The following is a 25,666-nucleotide window of genomic DNA, read 5'->3' as shown; positions in this document are numbered from 1 at the left end:
TTTTTTTGCGATAAGTCACGATTTTATCATCCATTTCATTAAAATAGACTAAGAGAATCCTATTACTACAAACAATATGTTTAGGTTTATGATTGCAACATGGCGGCAGTTATCAACTATTACCAATGCCTTTTGTAATGACTATTAAGAGTTGGATCTGGCTACCAACTCATTGTCAAAATATTTAAAGCAGTTCCCTTACTCCTTTTAGAAAGGGAAATGTTTTAAAGATTTTTTATTTTATTTTATTTTATCGCCCATTGTGCAATATTTAAAATTAGTACCCTGAATTCTGTAACTTTTGATGTCTTAACTGCATTGTTGATCCTTCCATCTATATGCTTCAATGCATCATTGTTTCATTTAAATTGTTCTCAGAATGCTGTGGTCACGATGAGATAGAACTTTATTTATTAATAAAAACAGTTCTTTCTTTATCCATTTTTAATGTAAAAAAAAAATCATCTAACACCTTTTTATTCCCGTATACGGGGAGTAGGCGAGGCCATTTAGCCCTATCTAACTTTTAATGTAATCTAGTGAAATTAAGTTATAGTTCACTAATATTTAGCAGATTAAAAGGTCATTTACTAATCCTGTTTCCAATAAAAAGGTTTCACATTATTAATTTTTAAACATGGTGGCTAGTGTTATTCAAATCTTAACATTAAAAAATGAAAGAGTGAGGTATTAATTCTAAACTGAGGAAACGTGTGACTATTGGTGAAATTCTTTCCACACTAATCCTTTTTTATCAACAAGCAGCAGAAAATTCTCGACTGTTAATATTAAAAATCTCTTATAACTAAGTGCTACAAAAGTCGAGAGGGCGTTTTTCTGTTGATGAAAGTGTTTCCATAAATGTCTTGTTGTTCTAGTCCCAATCGTCATTGCGAATCCAGGAGAAAAAAAAAATTGTGATAGTTCTTAACGATATGATCTTAGTTTAAATTGTTCTTATAATTATTATTTAAGGCCGCCAAACTATTAATATTAATTTCTCTTCCCGTTGTACATTAGTGAGATTGGATTGTGATTAAAAATGTCTGAAACCGATTGGGATACTGTCACCTATCTTCGTAAGAAGCCTCCAAAGGCCAGCCAGCTGCGTTCACAGCAGGTAAGAATATTTTATTTTGTTTATGCATTTCTAAATTGTGGATTTCTTTGCTGGTAATATTTTTTATTTTAATTATTAGAAGTAGTTACGAATAATTTCAGAATATAGATTTTGCATAACAAACGTTTCTGGAAGTTAAGATGTTAACATATTTTTAAATAAGTACTATTTTTAGGTGCGATGATTTCACGTGTCTTCCTTTGATTTGTGTTCTCAATCTTCAGATTAGGATGAAGCCGAGTAGCACTTCTTTGGTTTGTTACTTATATTGTTTTTATAAGTTTCTTGGCAGTTGTTTGTATTTAACACGTACACGAATAGGATAATATTTAAATAAAGCAAAAACGTCTCTGATTCTGCTCCCGTGCAGGTTTGTTTGCGGTTACTTGGGGAGGGTTTAACAAACCGGCCTAGTTAATCGTGTACTGTAGTCTAGTATCATGTTTGCACCGCCTATCGGGTAAACCTAAGAATTGCATGAAATTGTTCACATCCTGCCCATATGAGGTAGGATGAATGTAAATTGCAAGATGTGTTTGGGGAGGAATGATCCCCAGCTTACTATGGACAGACCGGACGATCTATTGATGTCCGCTTCTGGAAACAAAAATTCATTCGCCACCATTATAATTGTAGGTGACGAGTGGCGGACCATGCATTGAATCTCCCACTTCAAACAAATTGGGGGAGGGAAAAAACAAAGTCATTACAGTTAAATACGGCATTACAAGTATGAGAGATCGTTTTCGTAGCCCGCAGCAGTTATGAAACATGCACCAAGCCCCTGCAAAAATGATTGAAGTTTGAATGTTTCAATCAATTTGATGCGAGCTGAATCAGTTTACCAGAAATCTTAGAGAATCATCTGACGACGATTCGCACGAAATGGCCAGCACTGGTCCTGTGTATATTTTACTAGTTTTTGATCCTTGTTCTTTAAGTGTTGTTTTTTTTTTTAATTAGTTTTCAAAATTTGTAGTCTGTCATCATTTGCCTTCTTTAGTGGTCATATTTATCAATATGCATCATTATCAACACTATTTCCTTACCACTTGTTTCTCCACCCAGTTAAGTTTAGCTTCAAATATTTTATCTTTAAAATATATCTAGTCATATATTTCAAAGTTTTCTCTTTCTCTTCAGTATTAATTTAAATTGAAATTTATATCAGTGTATTTTAGCTTCTGGTTAGAGATGGTGTTTCCATTACCTACTAAACTCTGCTAATTTTATATTTACTGACATTAGGAACAACATGAAACTTTAGTTTCAGAAAAATCTAAGTTCCTTAGAGAATCATTTTAAGGTTGAATTAATACTTGTAAAACTTCTCTTTATCCAGCAATAGATGGTGCTAAATTTGGACTTCAATTCTTTGTGTTGCCTTGCAATTTTAAATTGCACCTACTATTAACTGGTTGTTGGGTATTGTGATGACCTCAACTGTAGAGATATTTGATAAAAACCAGTCAGATAGTAACATCTAAATAATTAAACCTCATTGTGAATTAAACCACAAAAAAAAAAAAAAAGTTGGATTGGTTACTATGGGCAAATATGTGTGTCTGGAGTTATTGTTAGGTTGGTGAGGATCAAAATTGGTTGATAATCTGCTTATGTACTACAACAAGGTGATGATTGGATAAGAGACAAGTGAATTGAATAGGTGATTGGTTGTCATTTATTAGCAGATTGTATATGGAGAGTAGTATCCCAAAACAGCCATCAAAGTGCTACAGTGGTCTGTTTTGGAGCAGTTATTGCTTAACTTATGTTAATGATATTGGGACAGACATAACTGGAAATATGCAAATAATATATGGAAACATGGAGATATGCTGATGAAAAGTTGGGAAGAAGTGATTAGAGTAGATGCAGTACAGCAAGATCTCAATAGACAATAAGTGGGCAAAGAAGTGGAGCTATCGGTTTGCTGTTGCAAAGCTGAGGTCGTGAAATTTGGTAGACAGTGTCTTGATGCAGAGTATATAATTAATGGGGAAATTTTGAAGAAGGCAAAGGTGATGAAAGATCTGGGAGTAATAGTGGACTGAAATTTAGGGTTCGCCTTTCTAAAATTGCAAGAATATCACAAACATATTATGGCAGTAGTGAGGAGGACCTTGGCATGCAGAAGCATGGGGTCATGGTTTCCTTGTATATGACCTTGATGAGGCCACAGATGGGCAAAGATTTGGTCACCTGGTTTTCAGGATAAGGATATATATTAGATAGAGTCCAAAGAAAGTTCACCAAGTTGATCAGATCCATGGAATGTGGGATATGAGGACAGATTGAGGGAATGCAATTTGCAAAGCATTGGGAATAGAAGAGAGAAGATATGATTGAAATACACAAGTTATCGTTACTAGATTATTGTGGACTTTCATAGAGGGTGAAAAGTGTAAAAACAAGAGGCCATCCCTGGAAGTATATAAGGAAGGTGTGAGCAGTTCCACAGCTTGGACTGGGGCTATCAGTGTCTTCCCCCCTTCTCCCAACCCCAGGCACCATTTAAAGGCACCATTTACAGTTATGGAGCAGTTTTTTTATAGTTGCACTAGTTCATATCTTTACTCCAGGTGCTGATTTACCATGCTATGGTGTTGGGTGGGAGCAAGGGATTGGGAACAGGTTCTTTTTATGGGTCGATTAATGGAATGCATTGCCTGAATGTGGGGAGTGCAGAAACTGCAAACCATTTTAAGGCATGATTTGATAATTTGTTTACATGAGAGCATGGACTACCTTTGATAAGGCTTTTGACCTCATGGAGGTCTGGTGTTGATGTTTCATTTTCACATAAAAATGAAATGGTTTCTAAACTGCAGACAGCCTTATTTTCTTATTACTTGCTCCTTGATTTTTTTTTACATTAAGTAGGTAAGCCAGTTGATAATATGAATAGTCCAGCTGTACAGCCATTTCCAGGGGATCTTAATAAATAAAACTGCTTTATTTTTGATTTGATGCTACAGTATGATAGGTAGGTGTATTCATGTTACGTTGTTCTTTCTTAGACTTTATTCTAAGCTTTTTCCTCTACTACACCAGTTACCAAATTGCAAGTCAGACTATAAAGTATGTAACATGAAGCTCTCGGTTTTGGCTATGTACTCTGCTACAATCTGTGAATATCACAAATTGAAGTTGTTGCATGTGCAGGCTTGGTACAAAGGAGTCTTCAAAGAAGTTGACATAGCAAGAAAATGACAAAACTAAAACAAGAATTTTATTGCAATGTATCCATTATTTTTATACATTTGTATAAAATAGCTTCATTGTTTAATTAAATAGTGTATTATGTATACTGTACCTTTAATTGCACACATTTTAAATTCCAGCTACATTTTGTGTCCAGCAGTGTATATTTAAATAAAAGTAGAATTTAACCACCAAATCCTTTCCCATTTCAGTGTTGAAGCTCTCAGGAGTACATCGTTGTGAGAAATGATTTCATTTCAAATTTAGTTCAGTGATGCAACATTAAACTAAAGGGATGGGGTTTTTTTTTGTTATTTTCAAAGTTCTCTAGTTCTTTCATTAATTAGATTTTAAAAAAAAACTCCCTAAAACCATTCTTTTTCTCATTTATTCTCTGTTTACAATTGTCTTCTCTTGCAGCTGTTCTAAGGGATAGTGCCAGTTGTTATGCTGTGTAGTGCTAATTTTCAAAGGTAGCTGTGGAACAGACCTACTACTGAAACATGCAAAGACAGTAACTTATTTTTACTTCAAAAAAATCAGATATTTTGGACAGAATAACTTGATCCATTTTCACTGAGTCTGACAAGCCTACAGACTAGTTTAACACATTCATATTAGGTTGTCTCTAGCTTTGTCACCCTATACAACACAAGACATGTCTTGGCACAAATGTGTTTAAACAAGCAACAAATAATCTACTCTTTTAGTCCTAACTCTTGGGAATCAGTATTGTATAGTTGGGGTTCACTTGTAAAACATGCTCATATCAAGATCTCCTGAATAATGTGCATTCATTTCATAATCTACTTTCCCTAAAAGAATTATTCAAATTTGCTCTTACTTGTTGAATATCGAGTGCTGAGACTTGAATGTTCAACAAGTAAGAGTAAATCTGTTAATTAACCACTCAAGATTAAGGTCCCTAAGAACTTCAGTAGTGTGATTGAAATGGGGTTGGAATGTGTGATTAAACAATAACATGTGAACATCTTTTCACTAACATTTTTGCTACCAAATCTTCGCTAATTTGGACCAATAGGTTACTTTGTTCACCTAACCATTTGCTTTACCTATTCCATCTTTAAATTAAAATAAAATAAAAAAAAAACTTGTTGACTGAAATTGAAACTATTTGAGAATGAAAACAGTAATAAATAGGAGGTTTCCTTACCTGCAGTTTCACTTCTAAATAACCTCTCTATTTTTCTTAATATTTCTCAAATTTGTTTATTTTGAGATGTGTAAGTTTTGTTTCTGGCTGTCAGTATGGTATTTTATATCAAATTTCTCTGTAAACGTGCAATTGTGCTTATTTTCAAAATGTTTTTCTTTTGGAATTACTTTGAATGTGTATGCATCTAAACAGGCTTTTAGTCGTGTCTGTTTAGATACATGTTATTATTATGTAATACTGTAAAAATCTGAGAATGTAATGTCAGAAATAGGGATTATTATTATCTGAGACCTCCAGGAAATCAAGGACTCATCGAGGGAGGCTGTAAATCACCTAAACCAGCTATCATACCTTCCCTTAAATTCATTCATACTAGATGCACTCACAACCCTTAAGGGCAAATTATTCCACTCACTCACTCACTCACTGCTCTCTGGGAGTAAAACCTAGCTCTTACCCCTTTCTTGACTGTGAACAAACTTAACTTCCATGGATGCTCCCGTGTTCTCTCCACCTTCCATATAAAGAAAAATTTCATCAGTTGATATCCTATAACACCCATTCAAAAGTTTATAGACCTCTATCATATCACCCCTCTTTCTCTTGTTAACCAGAGCCGGCAAATCCACATACTTGCAATCTGTCCTCATAATCTAAATGCCATAATTCAGATATAATCTTTGTAACTCTTCTTTGCCCTTTCCACAACCTTCTTTATCTCCTTGGAACCCAGGAGACCAAACCTGCACACAATAATCCAAGTGCTTCTTATCAAGTCCTTATAAAGAGGCAAAATAACTTCCTTATCTTTACATGTCAAGATTTGCTTCAACATCGCAATTATCCTCTGAGTAATTGTTGAATTGTAAAGTTTTCCCAATTGGTTATACTATAAATTAAAGTTACCAAGAAATTATATACCTTGGTCTAATCCTTTATTCAAGTGTAAGCAAACAAAGTTTGCACCTGAAGCATTTTCAGGACTGGGGCAACTCGTGGTAAAGGTGGTATGACTTCACATCACTTGCCTTAGTATCCCATAACACAAAGCACATCTCCTTGCAAACATGTATAATGCTATGCATTATGGGAAGGGTCACTTCCCAAATGTTGCAAATACTATCTCTGAGTAGTATTTGCAACTTGCTATGTGACCTTTGAACTTAAATTCCTATCCACCAATATTCCAAGATCCCTTGTCTCTTCAGTTTCTTGTAGCATACATGAACGTGGAAAAATAAAGTTATTTTTCCACGTTCATTCTTTCTTTTGGTTTTGGCATAATGATAAAATTCTTTAGGATTGCTTCTCGCTTCCATGGCCAATTTCTTTCCATTTTCTTTTCATTTCATTTCATTACTTTTCTGGCCTGAGCTTTATATATTTCATAACTCCTCTCACGATATCCCTTCCACATCATCTTCTTCTTGTGGGTCTCTTGCTTAATAAGGTTGCATATCTATTTCACTCCCAACCTATTTAATCTTATTCCATTTGACTTGTGTATGTTCAGATCACCTCCCACTATACCAGGAATTGCTCATTGCATGTCTCTTCAACTCTTGATGGTATACTTCCCAATTGAGTTTAACTTGTCCTCTGGAATTGATACCTATATCATCTTTGCAATCTTTTATATTCATCTAACAGTACCTTGCAGCATAAAAGCAATCCTATAATCACTCTTTCCAAAAGAGAGAGAGAGATAAGTCAGTCTTAAAACTATCATCCTGTAGTCATCAGTATCATCCTGTAATGTTCATCAGTAGCCAACTTCTTCATTACATGAAAGCTCACTAATTAATAAGCAACTACTAGTATTTATTATATTATGTTGTCCATAGGTACAATTTGCAAATATAGAGCTGTTGACTTTTGCATCATTGATCACCTATACTAAGACAAGTGATGTGAAGTCAACATCCATATATAGTTATTTTCAGGGCTTGAAAAATTTTGTGCTGCTAACCAGTCTCCTTATCAAGTGTTAACTTGAGTCACCTAATACACCATAGTCTGTGTTCATTAGTGGATATGGTCAATTTAAAAGCTAACAATAATGCTAGGGCTAACTTTTATTCTGTTTTGAAATTCATCTTCAACCTAAAGAAATTGCAAGCAGTTAAAATTTAATCTAAAACATTCAAACTAGTATGCCCTATATATTTAAAACCTTTGTAAAAATGTACCCACTCAACATGGAAGGGATATAACATACAGTCAAGTGAGTTCACTCTTGAAGGGAAATGTGGATAAGGGAAAAGCTAAGAAATCTATGAGATGCAGTGATATTTTCATTTTTAAAATGGCACAGCTCGCTAAAATGATTTCACGGTCTGCTAATGGGTCGTGACCTGCAGTCTGAAAAAAAAAACACTTATGTAGAAAATAGAAATTTGAGCTGTTAGTCATGTTTTTTGTAAAATTTATTTCAAGTCCCACTAGTTTTCTTTTGTTCAGTTAATTTATTAACTTCATCAATTTAGTGAGGTCTTCTGAGAAGATGGCAGATACCATCAGAAGTCAAAATTTGTCTAATTCCTTTTGTGGGATACTGATACTTTTTGTTAGTACAGTTACATTTTTCTAAACATGTGTTCAACTGTAGCTTTTAAAAAATCTAAGGCTGTTGGATCACCTTGTTTCATATCTTTTTGTTGATTTGGATTCTCTCTCTGTCTCTCACTCCAAAAACCTGATTGTGTAAGCAGATACATATTGCAATTAAACATTGGATTATTGGTGGGAGTTCAAAGTCTCTGTTTCCCAGAACTTACAAATTTTTAGATTAAGATTGGGTTGATTGCAATGAGCTTCATAACATTTTTTGAAGAGTCTCGCAAATTTGAAAAGCCTTGTGTGAAGAACTATTGTGTTGTCCTGTAGAATTCCATGGCTAGTAGAAACTTCATGTTCTGCAAGACCAGATAACTCAGATTGGAGAAAACTGATGTAATCCATATGTTCTAATCATCAGATGTCTGCAGCATGATCAGTTTGACCGAGAAAGGGACAAGGAATCTGGTACATTCCCAAGTGACTCAAGCATGGAAGGTGGGATCAAGCAAATCTTTGTTTATTGGCTGGAATTAATTTAAAAAAAAAGAAAAGTGAGATGAATTAAGAAATAATGAAATTATTTCTTTATTTCTTAAAAAGGCAGCCTTAAGAAATTAAGGCTGCCTTTTATGTAATGGAATGGAAATTCTCTTTGTATCTGATAAGCTTATAAATAGGAGAATAATTGTCTGGGATGTGTTGCAATTTGGATGGAAAATATTCATTCAGAATCATGTCTTTTATAGATTGTAATTGTTCATATGAACATACTCCCCAATTGAGTTTAACTTGTCCTCTGGAATTAATACCTGTATCATCTTTGCAATCTTTTATATTCATTTCATCTAACAGTACTTTGCAGCATAAAACAATCCTATAATCACTCTTCCCAAAAGAAAGAGAGAGAACAGATGGCATGCTTTGTGGGTAAGAGTCTTGACAGTTTAGAGTTTCACTGAAGGAAGAACCGTTTTCTTTTCTAATGTAAAGAAAACGGCTCTTCCTTCATGAAAACTCTAAACTGTCAAGACTCTTACCCACATAAATTATTTTATTTTAGAGAAAAGATTCTTAATTTTATCTAAGAAACTGCACTTCATTTAATTCAATTTAATTTTCTCCATTTGTGTTGGCCAAATAGCAAGCACAGTCAATAATGAGACTAAGTTGGAGCGACAAGAGGTGATAAGAGCAAAGAGTCCAACTGTTCCATGCAATAATTTTGTATAAGTGGTGACAAGGGGGAGCCCATGCAGGGAAAAATATCTGGAGTGCATAACAAAGTCAAATAATATAAAGATATCAGTTGGAAAGTCCTTAAAGCAATTGAATAGTTGTATCTAATAGAATCTTGATAAAGATGTCAAAGCAGTGAAGGTGGGGATGAGAGAATGTTTTGCTTTAGAGATGAAATCTGTGGTATTCTTTATGTAGGCAGGTAATTTTCTTGTTCCATTGGAGAGTAGATTAGACAACAATTTTGACGATTGGCCACAAAGGAATGTCCATTTTATGTATTTTTGGTAGTCCGTATAGGCTAGGAGCTCTATCATGAAAAATTAAGTTTCTGGTGGTGTTAGCATCCAACGAATTTGTGTTTTCTGGCATCTGATTTAATTTTAATTTGTCATTTGGTGGGATTTCTAGTAATAGATTTGTAAGTAGAATGATCTATAAGAAGAATGCTGATCTTATAATTATATTCAGATGAACCCATGACAACAGTGCATTTCCCTTGTACACTTTAGAAATTGTAATATTGTGTTCTTCAGAGGACATGAAGTTTTTATTTTGGATCTAGGTAATGTTTGAAGGTAGTAATGTTTCTAGGTAATGTTTGAAATGCCATATATAAAATAGCCATTTCATGTAAGTTAACTGTCCTTCAAAAAAAAATCAGAATTGTCCACAGATCATATGTTTTTCTTTGAATGCTCAAACATGAATTACAATCTATAAAAGAGAATATTCCCCAGCACATCTTGGACATTTTTTAGTAGGATGACCTACTAATTGCCTGTTATCAGAAACTGAGACTTACTATTCCTTTACATAAGACATTTCTGAAAGCATCTCAAAAGTTTTAAAAAAATTTATTCCAGACAAACCTTCAGGCTAATAAACAAGATATGTCCAATCCTGTCCTTCACTAAAGACAAACTTCTACTCTTGACTCACTTGAGAGTGTTTCAGTTTCCTTGTTCCTGCAATCTCTCCTGTTTTGGCCAGACTGGTCATAACATAAACATCTGATGTTCAAATATGTGGCTTCCATTAGTGTTCTCCAGTCTGAGGTGTGGTTTTGTGGAACATGGAGTTTCTACTAGCCACAGAATCCTATGGAACAATACAATATTGTATTATATTATTGTAATAAAGGACTTTCACACAAGTCCTTTCAAATTTGAGACTCTTCGAAAAAAAAATGTTATGAACCTCTTTGCAATCAACCCAATCTTAATTAGAATGATGGTCTAAAAATTTATAAATTCTGGAAATAGTAACTTTGAACTCTCACTAATAATCCAATTTCCAGCTGTAGTGTGTGTACATGCTTCATTGCATATGATACACGTAGCTTCCAAGTACTCATTAACAATTTATATTTTTGTGTCATATTTATATTTTATATATATAATTCACACAATATGTAATTTGTTTCATTATAACGACTGGAAGTTGGTTTTATTGGCAAAATTAATTCTGAGTAATACTTTTGGATAAGTCTCCGTTTTGACACTGGCCACTTGTCTCCAGAAGTGATGACATGTTGTATTCGGGGAATCTGGATGGAGTCCAGTAGCTGACAGTCATAAAGTATATGATCGACAGTCTGTTGAAGGTGTGCACAACAAATGCATGATGGAGATTCCAGGATACGGAATCTGTGTAGGTAGTCTTAATTTTCCATGTCCCATTAGTAGTGTGGGTAAATCTGGAGAGATGGTGTTTTTTCAGCTGGAGCCTGTTTCTGATACTTTGCAAGGATACTTTTGTTATTTATGCATTTTTTTTCACTATAAGTTTAGGTTCATTTCTTCTGCAAGTATTTTTAGAGCAGATTTCAAGTACTTTTTTGGTAACTTGTTTCTAGCCATTCACTTATAGCTGCTTCTTTAGCCAGCTGATCCGCTCTCATTTCCTCTCTCTTTCTCTCTCTCTCTGTGTCTGTGTGTGTGTGGGGGGGGATATACCTTAATTTGATTTGTATGTATGTGGTTATATATTTAATTAATGTACATTTATACCTTGCATGTGCACACATGTATTCCAGGTTTGTTTATTTGGCATATCTCTATATGCAAATATCTTAATGTAATTTTAGTTTAATTTTTAATTAAGTAACTTTTCTGGTTAAACCTATGCTCCTGTGCCTTTTGTTCATAACTAACCCACTATAATCGCTACATGCCTGTTGCTGTTTAGGCTGTAGCAATTGAAGTAGGTAAATTTATATAATAAATTTTTTTTTGTGGGAGTTTTTTTTTCCAGTAAAACTTGCATTGAGTTGTAATTCTTTGTATGGAGGAGGGGAAAAATAAAGAATAAGGGTCAAGCAATAGGAAGTTAGCCTTGCAAACATATGGCCTCAACAGTTCTCTTTGCATACTGTACTTGATCTCCCTTTGATCATGAACTGGCATAGTAGGTGGCAGCACAATTTAACACTAGCTAAAGAAGGCTTCTAGATCTGTTACTATCAGGTATGATCCTGACTGACTATCTTTAAATTGGAGAGGGTCTTGGCCTTACCCTATGATTATCTTGTCCTTGAGGGTATCACGTACATTGCATCTATGGAGAAGATTGGGGGGGGAGGCAATCTCTTGCTCTGGTGACTAAACATGGCTGCAAACTACTTCAGGCTTCCTATAAGCAAGTTTGTGGTGTTTCACTAGCAATGTAACTATGTAAAGGTCTAGATGACCTTTCCTCAAACTAAGGAAGGTATTCTTGTACACTGGCAATAACTTGCCAGAGCCCTATTTTTGTGGGAAACAGGCTATACTGTGACAGCCCTTTAATAGCCTTGCATTGCAAGATCTATAGCTGTAGAATACACACAGAAAGGATCTTATTGTTCTCTGTTCATTTTGTGATTTTAATTATCTATAAGGTTAAAAGTAATTTTTTTATCATACAATTTATTTTTAGGCTATTAATGCTGCTCAGAGACAAGGACTGGCTATTGAGACTACAAAAAAATGTAAGTAAAAATAATAACTTTTGATTAGTAACTGTAACTGGATGATTTAAAAGAAATTATTTTATTATTAACAGCAGTCACATTATACAGAAAAATATAATTTATTAACTCCAATGTATTTCTTTGTTATGAGGGCAAGAGACAATATCAAAGCAAGAGGATTGGTTGATTGGCAGCATTTAAAACATCAGTCAGATGGCATACTAATGTGTTGACTTGCTTGTGTCATTAAAGGTAATTCAAATGAAAGGTTACATAACTCATTCATTGTATAGGCAGATTGAGGGAACAACCAAACTGCTTGTGTGTGTGTGCACGTGCACACACACACAAACAGTTTGGCTGACTATTTAATGGAATATCTAGAAAGTCAACTCTTTAGTAGACTTTTCCTCAGTCTGCTACACTTCTTGGATGATTATATTCAGTTTGCTCCACTCAGAATTGTCACAATTTCTGACTAAAATGAACTAAAATAAACTCAGATTATTAACTCATGTTATGAATAACTCAGATTATTCATTGTATAGGCAGTTAGAGGGAACAGCCATAGGCATCTCTCTCTCTCTCTCTCACACACACACCACACAAACAGTTTGGCTGACTATTTAATGGAACGTCTAGAAAGTCAACTCTTTAGTAGACTTTTTCTTAGCCTGCTACACTTCTTGGATGATTATCTTCAGTTTGCTCCACTCAGAATTGTCACAATTTCTGACTAAAATAAACTCCCGGTACTCCCATATCAAGTTCACTATTGAATGTGAATCCATCTGGTCTTTCCTTTCTCTTTCTGGATATTTTAATCTGCACTTCTCTGCACAAGGAGTATTCAATTTTCTATTTATAGAAAACTTTCCTTTGGTTTCAGATATATCTATCTGTTCTCATACCATCTTCCTTCAGAGAAGATAAATATTATCAAAACTGTCATACACAGAGCTCAATCAATCTGTTCTGATTCCCTTCTGTTGGAAGAGTTAAATAAATAAAATAAAAATCACCTAGACTACCAATACAGATGATCGATAGATATCATTCCTCAATCAGACTACCCTACCTTAAAGGAATGTCAGAACAAATGACAGGAATTCTTTGTAAGTATAATCTATGCATCATCTTCAAGCCAGTTTGGAAACTCTTCTTTTGCTGTCATTCACCAAGGATAAATTACCCCTTCTTGCCTGCTGTCTATCAAGTAGCCTCCTATTCATGTTGAATGAACTTGAGACAAACAGGCTATTTTGCTAAGATTAACATCCAAGAATATCGGGACCACACCATATTCCTGGAATCTGATAACTTTGGCCTTACATACCATGCTATTGATATTAAACACAGTCCTTTAAAAATCAAAGATTGTGCGCATTAGTGAATTTAAATGTTCCTTGAAACCTTTGAAACTTTCACGCTTCAGAATCTTAATCTTAGAGTTCAAAAGCTAACTATCGTTTCCTTTTGAACTCTAATAATGTATTCTCCTATTTACTGAACTGTAATAGACATGAGCAAGTAAGTATGCTGCATAACTTGTATTTTGAATGTTGTAAACCGATCTTCTCTTCTTTACTTAAAGTCTTATAATAAGAAAGTATAGAGGAGTTAATAAATTCTTTCTGTTCATGTGTCAACTATTATAATTTATTGAAAAAATTAGTTGAAGAATAGAATGTATGCTTATTCAGTTATTTCTATAGGACAAGCAAAATTTAACCGAATCTTTCTTTATTAAACTCGGGTCTCAGTATAACTAAACCATTTGGCCTGCAATCTTTCCTCTATACTTTTCATTCAGTTAACAGAGAAGAGGCATATAAACGGAACCAAAGGGAAAAAAAAGTTGGAAAAATACAAACACATGGTTGTTTGGTTCATTGAAATGCATTGCAATATGGTATTGTCAGAAATGGGATATATGGTTGGAATATTATTTCATTTTATGAGATGGAGATAGTGAGAATGAAGTATTTAGTTTTGTAAAAAGACAATGGCAAGCTAAAAATCCATTTTCAGAGTGGCTGTTTTTCACAAAGCTCTGTCTTGTTAATAAATAAGCAGTCTGCAGGTATGTACATTGAGGAGAAGAATAAAACTGGTCAATGATGATGAACATTTTAGTAGTACAAGCAGTCCCCGACTTTCACAAATTATTGTAAAGGGCTAGAAAATGGTGATTTATAAAAATTTTACTTAACCTGCCTATTTAACGGTGATTTTCTGTAAGGCAGACCACCCTCGTGGTGCATATATACACTTTCTTCAGTTTCGCTTTCAACATGGATGTACTATATTTTTAGTGTTTACATAATATATATTTTTACTATTTGTGCAAATCCTAATGACTTGCTGTTCTTAAGTTCTAAGAGAAACTTAATGACTTAGCCTGTTATGGAGAGATTTTGAAGGAAAAAAAACAAGCTATGTTTAGCTATCTTTTGATAATTTCATAACAAAGGTTGAACAACCAAATTAAACATTACAAAAAAAAAAATCTTTTTTTTCTCATACTATTTATGAGAAAACAGAAAACATACTTAATTACTTTACATTAATTACATATTAAAATCAAATTTGTATGTGAATTCTATGAATGAAACTAAAAGAAATCTTGAAATCCTATTAATGCAGTACTGTAAACACATTAGCAACAGGGTTTGATTAAATCCAATTTACATGAAATTTGCAGAATGTAACTCTTACATAAGTCGGGGACTACTTGTATTTGTCCTCACAACAGTGCTTAAAATATTGAATTCATGATAAAAATTGGGGTTGTTAATTACCATATCAGCTGCAGCATGTATACACATTGACTGAAATATAGATGTGAAGTGCGTGATAGTGTCGAAATAACATTAAGTGTAAGATGGTTAACTGGTATGAGGTGTGATCAAAAAAGTACGGTGAATGTTAGAATTCAAGAAAATTTTATTCAAGAGAGTTTGTAATCTTTGTACTCCTAAATGCAAATATAAATCAATCTCCTTGACATGTCATGCACTTGTTCCAACATTGCAGTTCTGGAAGTCATCTTTCTTTAGTTCTTTCAGGGCAATTGTCATCAGGGCCGAGCCGTGCGGTTGTGCAGATTGTGTGCAGCACAAGGGCGCTTGAAGATAGGGGTGCCATTTCACCATGGAAAATAATAATATATATATATATATATATATATATATATATATATAAATTTTCTTATTCTTGAATTATATCATACTATATAAATATCACAATTACAAATTAGAGTTAATGCAATAAAAATGAAATTTTAAATCAGTTAAATTATTAAATTATTATGAATTCTTAATAATCTAATAAGGCGCCAGTTCCCATTGACAGTTAAATATGTGCTTATTAATTTTATTAATAAAAATATTAGTCATACATACTAAAACTAAACATTTTAGACCCCACTTATTAGATACTTAAGGAAGCAACCCATAAAGTATCATACGATATGAATTTCATCAACTTTTATAGTCTATATATATATATATAGGTAACCCTCGTATAATGCCGTACTTATACAACACGGTCTACAAATTGTAGTAGCCCTTGTTCAACGCGGTCTATAATTTCTAGTAGCCCTTTATTCGTTTATTTTTTTTTTCATATTTTTCACCACGGGACTTAAAAATCAAATTTTATCTTTGTTAAATTTGTGTCTGCTCGTATCATGCAAGTAGTTATAAGTATCGAATTTAGTTTTATTGTATCACTGAATAAGGCACTGTACAGAGGCTTTTGCAGTCTGTGTCATTCTCAACAAATAGTGCAATTAGAGACAGATGGAATAAAAACGGCGCTAACTAATAAATCACATGTCCCCTCTCACAGAAACTATGCTGTATAAACCTGAGCAAAACCATATGTTGCACCGAAACACAGTATCTAACTAAAAACTATTGTCCAATTTTTCAATTATGAAATAAGTGTTTGTTTTATTGCATTTGAAATTCTCGATGTCATTATGACAGATCACAAAGGCTAACTTAAAATAAAAGATTACCAAGAATTGAAACATGCCATATAATGAATGTGTGAGTTCGTCTGCCAAGAAGCCATAAAATTCTACCAAGGGTTGAAAGGTTTGTGTGAGTTGAGCCAGTCAGTAATGAAAAGTTCCATTGGAACGATAAATGACGCCCTGTTGTGAATGTGTTAAAACTAATAGTGAATGTTGTTATGACAGTTTCAGATGTTATGGAATTCGATTGAAGAAAATTAGCATTTCAACTCAACACTTGTCGGTTGCGTTTGTCTTTGGGTTGCGCGATCTTTTGTTAATATCGCACCAATCATATGCATGTCTTTATAGCTGCTGTCTTGTGTAAAACAAAATTCAGCTTGTACGTATTGTAACAATTAAAAAAAAAAAAAAAAAAACGAATAATTTATAAGCATATAAAAGAATATCACTCGTAAATCGTTGACATACCAGCAAAATTCTCAGACGTGCCCCCTCTGGCACGAGTGCCATAGGTTCGTCATCTAGGGTTTACTGTATAAAGTGTTTATTGTTGAAAGTTGTCTTCGTTTTCTGCCAGGAAAGCGCATTTAAAATCATAAGTGTGTTATTCTCAAGCTGAGCAGTTTATTTTCTGGTGAGTTACATACATATGTAATGCTTTTTTTTTATGTGAAAGTTTATTTTTAGTGTAATGGCCACTGAAACTGCAACAAAATGGGAAGACCAACATTGAAGAGGAAATTAATTTCTCTCGAAGAAAAAATTAAAATCTTGGATCGGTTGAAAATTGGAGAAAAACCAGGAGTTGTTGCAATCGTTGCTCTCAAAGTTTAAATGAATCAACAATAAGAACAATCAAACAAAATGAAAATAAAATCCGAGAAAGTGTTATTGCTGGGTCAACGGTAAGTGCAAAGCGCGTTGCTCGTGTTCGTGATATTCTATTAGAAAAAATAGAGAAATCTCTCATGATTTGGATAGAAGATTGCACTCAAAAGAAAATTCCTTTGGATGGACACCTTATTAAGCAAAAAGCTCTCAAAGTTTATAAACATTTAAAAGAACTCGATCAAGATTCTTCGGAAGAAATCTCTCAATATGGATTTTGTGCCAGTAAGGGTTAGTTCGGAAACTTTAAAAAGCGGTTTTCTTTGTAAAATCTTAAAATCCAGGGAAAATCAGCATCAGCAGACGTTGAAACTGCTCGGAAATACCCAGCAGAACTTTTAAAAATCATTAACGAAGGTGGTTACAGTGCAGACCAGGTGTTCAATGCAGATGAACCTTGGTTATATTAGGGGAAAATGCCAAAACACACCTCATCATCATCATCATCAAATTCCTGCCATGTACCCTCAAGGGGTGTACAGGATATGACACATGAAAAAATTACATCATTACTAACTTCCTATCTACAATTTTCCTCCAAATCAGTCTGTTACTTGTCAAGACTCCAACATTATCAGATCTTATATTTCTATCGTCTAAGGCACTTTGTACCGTATCAATCCACCTATATCTTGGTCTTCCTCTGGGTCGTTTTCCTGCCAACCTGGCAGAGAACACTTGTTTTGCTAATCTTTCCTCTCCCATTCTATTTAACTGACCATACCATCTGAGATTAGCTCTGCTAACGCATTCCTGGATGCTGACAATGTCAAGTTCTTTCCTAATATCCTCATTTTTAATATGATATTGCCATTGATGCCATCTGTTCACGCCTCTAATCTTTCTCAGGACTCTCATATTTGCGGTCTCTAGTCTTTGGTCAAGTGTTTTACTTCTGACCCAGCTCTCAGATCCATAAGTTAAAATTGGTTTGAACACTGTCTTGTATACAGCTAATTTAGTGTTCCGACTAATTTCTTTCTTATTCCATATGAATTTATTCAATTGACTTCCCACGATACCAGCTTTGCTGATTCTGTTGTCTATTTCTATATTTAGTTTACCATCTTCAGTAAAAATTGTGCCTAAGTAGCTGAAATGTTTTACTTGTTCCACAGGTTCTCCATTCACAACACAGTTCACATTTTCAATGATTCTGCCTATTTTCATTGTCTTTGTCTTTTTATTGCTGACCTTCATACCATATCTATTACAACAGCTATTCAATTTAGTCAGAGAATCTTGCAGACTTGTAGCGGATTTATTTAGAAGTATAACATCATCCGCATAAAGCAAAGAGCTGACATTAACATCTCCAATTTTGATATCAGGTTTAATACCACATTCCTTCATAATGTGATCCATATAGATAATGAATAACAGAGGGGATAATGTACATCCTTGTCTCACACCAGATTTAACATTAGACCATCTTCCTGTACTTCCTTCAATTCTAACTGCTGACTCACAACTCAAATAAAGACTAAGTATTGCTTGATATAATGCCCCATTGACACCATATAACTGCAGCGTATTGAATAGCTTCTCTCTTGGCACCTTGTCATATGCCTTTTCCAAATCGACAAAACTTAAATACAGATCTTTGTTACATTCCCATGCTTTCTCGACTATTTGTCGTAAAGTGAAGATCTGATCCTGACAGCCTCTGTTTGGCCTGAATCCAGCTTGTTCTTCACCAAGCTTTTCTTCCACAATTCTTCTCAACCGTTTCTCAAGTATACTTGCATAGATCTTACCAGGAACACTCAGTAGGGAAATACCTCTGTAATTCTCACATTCAGTTTTATTTCCCTTTTTATATATGGGTACTATGAGAGCTCTACTCCAATCATCGGGAATTCGTCCCTCTGTCCAGGCTTTCTGAACTATGCAATGCAGCCACTGTAAGACTCTTATACCACCATACTTCAGCATTTCTGGTCGAATATCATCTACTCCTGCTGCCTTTCCACATTTCAAGCCTTTGATGGCTTTTTCTACTTCAAGTATGGATATGTATTCCTGACTGCATGCCTGGTCAGTGTTTTTTATCACTGTGCTGTCATCACTGCTTGTTTCATTTAGCAGTTTTTCAAAGTAATTACTCCATACTTCAAGGATATCTTTTTCTCCTGTTTTCATTTCACCTTTATCATCTCTAATTCCTTTTACAGCACTCTTTCCTCCATTCCTAAGCTTCTTCAACAACCTCCAGAATATTTTGCCACCTTCTTGATATTTATTTTCTATATTCTTGCCAAAGTCCTCCCATGACTTTTGTTTAGCTAGTTTTACACACTGTTTAGCTTTCTTACATTTGTCTCTGTATTCTATAAGAGTAAAAGCTGAGTAAAAAACACACCTATATTTTGAAAAATGAAAGCTCAGCTCCTGGATATAAAGTTTCCAAAGATAGAATTACTCTACTGTTTTGTAGAAATGCATCAGGTGATTACATGATAAAACCAATGTTTGTTAACTGATCCGCAAATCCTAGTGCAATGAAAGGGCTCAACAAGTCCACCCTACCTGTTTTTTGCCGAGCCAACAAAAAAGGCATGGGTTACAGCCAGCATGTTTGAAAATTGGTTTTTCAAGTGTTTTGTACCCAATGTAGAAAGTTACACAAAGAAAAAGAATATGGACTTTAAAATTCTACCAATTTTAGATAACGCACCACGCCACCCAACAAATTTAAGTCATCCGAATATTAAAATAACTTTTTTGCTGCCTAATATTACTTCACTTATTCAACCACTCGATTAAGGAATAATGTCAACATTTGTGATGATTCTGTTAAAGAATTCAGTTAAAAGAAATTAGCAGAAGGATTGGACTTGGCAAGAAAGCTAGGAAGTTATTTTATGGATAACGATCCCTCAATGGAGCGCACGGGAAAATTCACGAGACAATTGGATTTTTGTTTAGTGCCATATTATGAACTTAATAAAAAAATTGCAGCATAGTGGAAAGCAAAGTCTTATTACTGACTTCTTGATGACATGACTAAACCAGCCGAAGTATACAATGAAAATTATACAAATGATGTCCAAGAGATTTCAAGTGGTGATGACCTTCGGCCACTTAAAGAACATCTACGAAATGTTATTTCTGAAGACAGTGCTGACGATTAAAATATGTGCTTTATTTTATTGTGTCTAAAACATTTATGCATTATGTGCAATGAAATTTATGTACAATTTGTAATTTTTATAATTTAATACTACACATTTGTCTCATAGTTTGTTTTCTTAACTTACATGAATTACCTGAATTAAATAAAAAATATTGTTTATATAATTTAAAAAAAAAACAATTTCGGAACCTAACCCTACTCTTTCCATGTGATCTAAGTCTCGTATAATACGATTTATATAACATGGCATTTCTATGGAACCTAACATCCGCGTTATACGAGGGTTACCTGTATATATATTAAATTATATTATGCATGAATTCTCCTACTGAAATTGCGAATCACTATCGCCCCCGACTTTCACATTGGAGGGATAACTCGCTCCCTGCAGTAAACAATACGCCCTCCACAACAGCAACTATACTGCAGAAACACGATAAACAATTAGTTTTATCATGTCACTGAATAAGGTTCACAGACATTTGCAGACTGTGTAATATATTTCTGAACAAATAGTGTAATTAGAGACAACTGGGGAATATATAAACACTAACTAATAATCCAGTGGCATAGCTACAGCTTTTTCCACCCCTCTCAGCGCACACCAGAAATACTACAAAAAACCAAAACTACGTATAGGAAAATGAATTAAAACACTACGTTTATTTTTGAAGTAAAACTTTAATTTCAATATTCTGAAATGTTATTTTTCTTGCTTTTCTGGTATGATGACATTCACAAAGTCTATTTCATAGTAATGTAGGTAATTCTTAATCAATTTTATTTAGAAAACCTCCTCTCACAACTAGCAACACTTACAGCAATTGTGAGGAAAATTTGCAGTGGTATTACAATATTTGGAACTGAGCTCTTGAGAATGTATTTTAGAATTAAATGCAAAAGTTCAAAGTGCTGCCCGGGGTGGACTGCCCCAGCCGCACCCTCCTAGCTATGCCACTGTAATAATCACATCCCCCCATCCAACAGAAACTGCTGTATAGACTGGAGCAAACCACATATTGCAGATGCAACATATGGTTTTGCTTGACACTACCCCATCATGAACATGTTAAAACTAAGAAATATATAGTGATCATTACGTATCTCAAGTCTTAAATTACTGGTAATTTTTGCTTGATATAATGGGAAAAAAAGATAGCTCTATTTGGGTAGATAACTTTGATTGCACACAAGGAAACTGCTCTCCAGGACAGAAGAATTGATGGAGAATAGAAGTTTCTTGGTAAATCATACCCATTTTTAGTTTTTTTTCCTGAAAACTTTAGTTTCAGAAAATCCTCGCATATATCTTGCACCACGATTTTTTAGCTTTAATTTTGGGAAAAAAGTGAGAGTTATAGTCGTAAATACGGTAATTTTTTTAGCTTTCAAATTCTTAAGTATGGATCATTGGTTAAAGACTGGATTTATAAAAACACACAAAAGAGAGCAATATAGCAGATATAGAAATAGGCAATTTCACTTGTCTCATTGATGATAAATTATTTATATTAAGTAAAAATGTATAGTATCTTTATAAATTTTGTTCTATTAAAAATAAATTTTTTTTTTTTGTTTAAATGTACATCTAAATTCAAATAAAACAGACATTTACGATGAAATATATTTTTATTTATTATTATTATTTTGCTAACGGTATTTTGAAAAGGTACTTGGTAATAATGAATATTAAAGAAGGGGTACATGGATATCTGAAGTTTCAGAAACACTGATCTATCCAATTATTTAGTCTGAAACATAGGTGTATATGACGATGTTCGTTTTCTTAAATTCCACTTCGAATTTGGATAGACGAAATAGCGTCTATCCAAATATGCACTTATTACATTTTTTTCAGCATCATTTCAATTTTGAATGTGAAACATATTGAGTGTATTCTGTGTTTAAGTGACTTTGAACGATTTTTGACTTTGATTTTAATTGTATACTTATTTTTGGATTTTTGATAGACAAATAAAATTTTAAAGATAATAGTTTATAAATTATAAACATATTAATCAGCTGTGGGACCACTGCTAAAAATCCCATATATATGCAGGGTAGACTATCGACGTGTCAGGCTGACGTGGATCGAATTAAATTAATAAACATAGGTTATTTATGAGCTATAAAACTCTTTAGATGATCTAAGTTTATTTGCAGTATGTGTAATAAACTTAGAAAGAAAGGGCAGTATGGCCCTTTCTTGATACTTTTTTTGGTGTATTTTTGCATCATTTCATTTTGTGCATTACAGTGTTACTGTGCAGTTGCCTTTTGTTTTATAAAATATATTTATTGTTGTTTAGTAAATTTTTTGTGAATTTGGATTATTATTCACGTAAAGTAAGTACGTCTATTATATTTTTGGCAAGTTTGAAAATCAGTTAAATTGTTTCATTTTAGTTAATTATCTTATTTTGAAAACAAAAGATTTTTATCTTATGTTGGGTAGACGTCTAGAAAATAAATAATTTTCAATAAGAGATTTATTTATATATTTGTTCTTGTTCTGGTTAGAAGACATTGGGGTTGGGGTCCTTTTACTGATTTCTTTAATAAATCATTTTAATATTCTAGAAATTTCTGAATTATTAAATAATTACCAGAATGTAAAAAATATTAAATAAGTATCACTGAGAAATCAATCAGTGGCTAATATCTCTACATGTTAATTTTCAAAAAATACCTAAATTGTAAGCATATTTATTATTCAAAGCCTCTGAAAAATCAAATTCTGTAATAAAAAAAAAATAATCTTGGGCCATTCACCTTAAAAATAATAGTCAGTCAAGGGGTTAAAGATAAGTTTAAGGGAAAATTTCAGAAATTATTATTTATTTTGGTGAACAACTTTTAACGCTCTTCTTAATTTAAAGTCTAACCAAGTGTGTTAACCCCTAGATGTTGGGAAAAAAAGCCAAAGAAGTTATCTGGTGCACAAAACAGGAAAAGACAATTGCAACAAGTACAACTGGAACATAAATTGGCTGGATCGCTGAATAAATTTTTAACTTCAGGACCACATAAAAAACGAAGAACGGAAAGTTCTAACGAAGCAAGTACTCTGTGTAGCTCTACTACAGAAAAAGAGAGGACACAAGATATGAAGAAACAAATGCTACAGCAAAAATGAAATTGGCCTGACTGGACTGTCTACAGTAGTTGCAGCAGAAGAAATATTGGATTCTGATTCAGCAAAACACAAAACTTCAAATTTTACTTTAAATTTTAATTAATGATCCAGATACTTGGCCGAATCATATAATTACCAAAGTTAGAGATTGTTTAGTTGAGCATTGCCCATATCAAGTAGTTAATAAAAAATTTCCCAAAGATGAATCTGGCTGCAAGTTTTCAGATTCGTATTATTATTGAACTTTAGCAAATGGAGAAAAACTTTTACGAAGTTATATAGTTCTGTTATTATTGTAAAATATTTGGTAGTCAAAATTCCCAACTTACTAATGAATATGGTTGTAATGATTGGCAACATTTGAGTCATATACTAAAAATACATGAGACAAGTTCCGCACACATTAAAAACTGTTCAAAATACAGTGAACTTAAAATGTCGTTGATTAAGAAATGCACTATTGATTGCACACAACAAAGATTATACGAAACTGAGAAAAAATATTGGCAATCTGTTATAGAACGGTTTATCTACATAATACAATATTTATCAAGACAGTGTATAGCTTTTAGAGGTTCTTCACAAAATCTTTTTGAAAATGATAACGGCAATTTTTTAAAGTTAGTAGAAACTGTCGCTAAATTTGATTCGATAATGGCAGAACACTTTCATCGCATCCAAACATTGCAAAAAAAGAACATTGCTCATTATTTAGGTGATAAAATACAAAATGAAATCATCCATATAATTTCTGAAGCTAAAAAACAAAAAATTTTAGAAATGGTTAAAGAGGCGAAATATTATTCATTAATTCTTGATACTACTCCAGATATAAGCCACACAGAACAATTATCTATTTTTATTAGATTTGTTAATCAAAATGAAGATACAAATATAGCAGAAATTCATGAACATTTTTTGGGTTTTCAATCTGTAGAAGATACCAATGGGCAAGGACTATTTCAATTTATAAAAAATTATTGAATATTAATATTTCGGATTTACGCAGCCAAGCTTATGATAACGGTTCAAATATGCAAGGCAAACGTAATGGACTGCATAAAAAAATCCTTGAAATAAATTCAAGGGCTTTTTTTTATTCCGTGTGCTGCTCATTCATTAACCTTGGTAGTTAATGATGCAGCTAAGATATCCTGCAAAACTAAATTTTTTGGGAATACAGGAATTATATATTATTTTTCAATATCTGTGAAGCGTTGGGCTATATAAAAAAAAAAATTGTGTTTTAAATTTGAAACCACTTTTTGCTACTAGGTGGGAAAGTAGAGTAGAAGCAATAAAGCCACTTAAAAATAATATCAAGGAAATTAACAGGTTCTTTTTGATATTACAGAAGATGAAACTAAAGATATCGATTCTAGAGTTCAGGCAGACAATTTAATTTCAAATATTTATTCGTTTAAATTTATTTGCTCTGTTCATGTTTGGTACGAAATTTTAAGTCTCGTAAATGTTGCAAGCAAAATAATGCAGAATCCGGCATTTGATATAGGAAAAATTTCAGAAAATCGTGATTATGTTATACAAGAATTAAATACTCGCCAAACTGACCAATATTTTGAAAATATTATTAGAACTGCAAAAGAAGTAGCAAACGATCTTAATATTGATCCTATTTTTCCTTTGCAAAAGAACAAAAAAAAAAAAAAAAAAAAAAAAAAATGTTTGGTTATGAAGCATCAGATGAGACAATGCACAATCCTAAACAAAATTTTAAAATTAATTTTTTCTTCGTGATTTTAGACACGACAATAACTTCAGTCACGGAAAGATTCAATCACTTCATATTCTTAAAACAACATAGTGAGGACTTTAAAGTTATAAGAGACATTAGCAAATTAAAAGATTGGAGCGATGAAGATTTAATGAAACATTGTAAACATTTGCACTTAAAACTGAGCAACAATCAAAATTCTGACAATCGCGATATTGATGGTATGACTTTATTTGAGGAATTAAAAACTTTGCAATGTTTTATTAAAAAAGAGTTGGCTCCTCAGGATGTTTTAAATTATATATACGAAAATAAATTAACCGACACATTTCCGAATACTGCAATTGTGATGCGTATTTATTTAACCTTACCAATATCCGTAGCATCAGGGGAAAGAAGTTTTTCAAAACTGAAACTAATAAAAAATTATTTGCGGTCAACAATGTCTGGATTGCATCTAACGGATTTATCAATTATATCAATTGAAAATAATATTATGGATTCATTAGACATTAAAGATATTATTAAAAATTTTGT

General features: G+C 33.1%; 1 protein-coding gene across 1 annotated transcript in view; it reads left to right on the top strand.

Annotated features, from left to right (window-relative positions):
- Positions 1-838: 838 nt before the first annotated feature.
- Positions 839-25,666, top strand: part of mbf1 (multiprotein bridging factor 1) — a 56,423-nt gene continuing 31,595 nt past the window's right edge. The window contains exons 1-2 of the mRNA XM_090401364.1: positions 839-1,120; positions 12,216-12,267. Of these exons, the coding sequence (XP_090257490.1) occupies positions 1,043-1,120; positions 12,216-12,267 (130 nt within the window). The 5' untranslated portion in view covers positions 839-1,042. The remainder of the gene's footprint in view (positions 1,121-12,215; positions 12,268-25,666) is intronic.

The sequence above is a fragment of the Typopeltis vanoorti genome, chromosome 12 (assembly GCF_054136105.1).
Source record: "Typopeltis vanoorti isolate ZY-2024b chromosome 12, IOZ_Tvanoo_1.0, whole genome shotgun sequence".
Lineage (NCBI taxonomy): Eukaryota > Metazoa > Arthropoda > Arachnida > Uropygi > Thelyphonidae > Typopeltis > Typopeltis vanoorti.
This window is presented reverse-complemented; position numbering and strand designations above follow the sequence as displayed.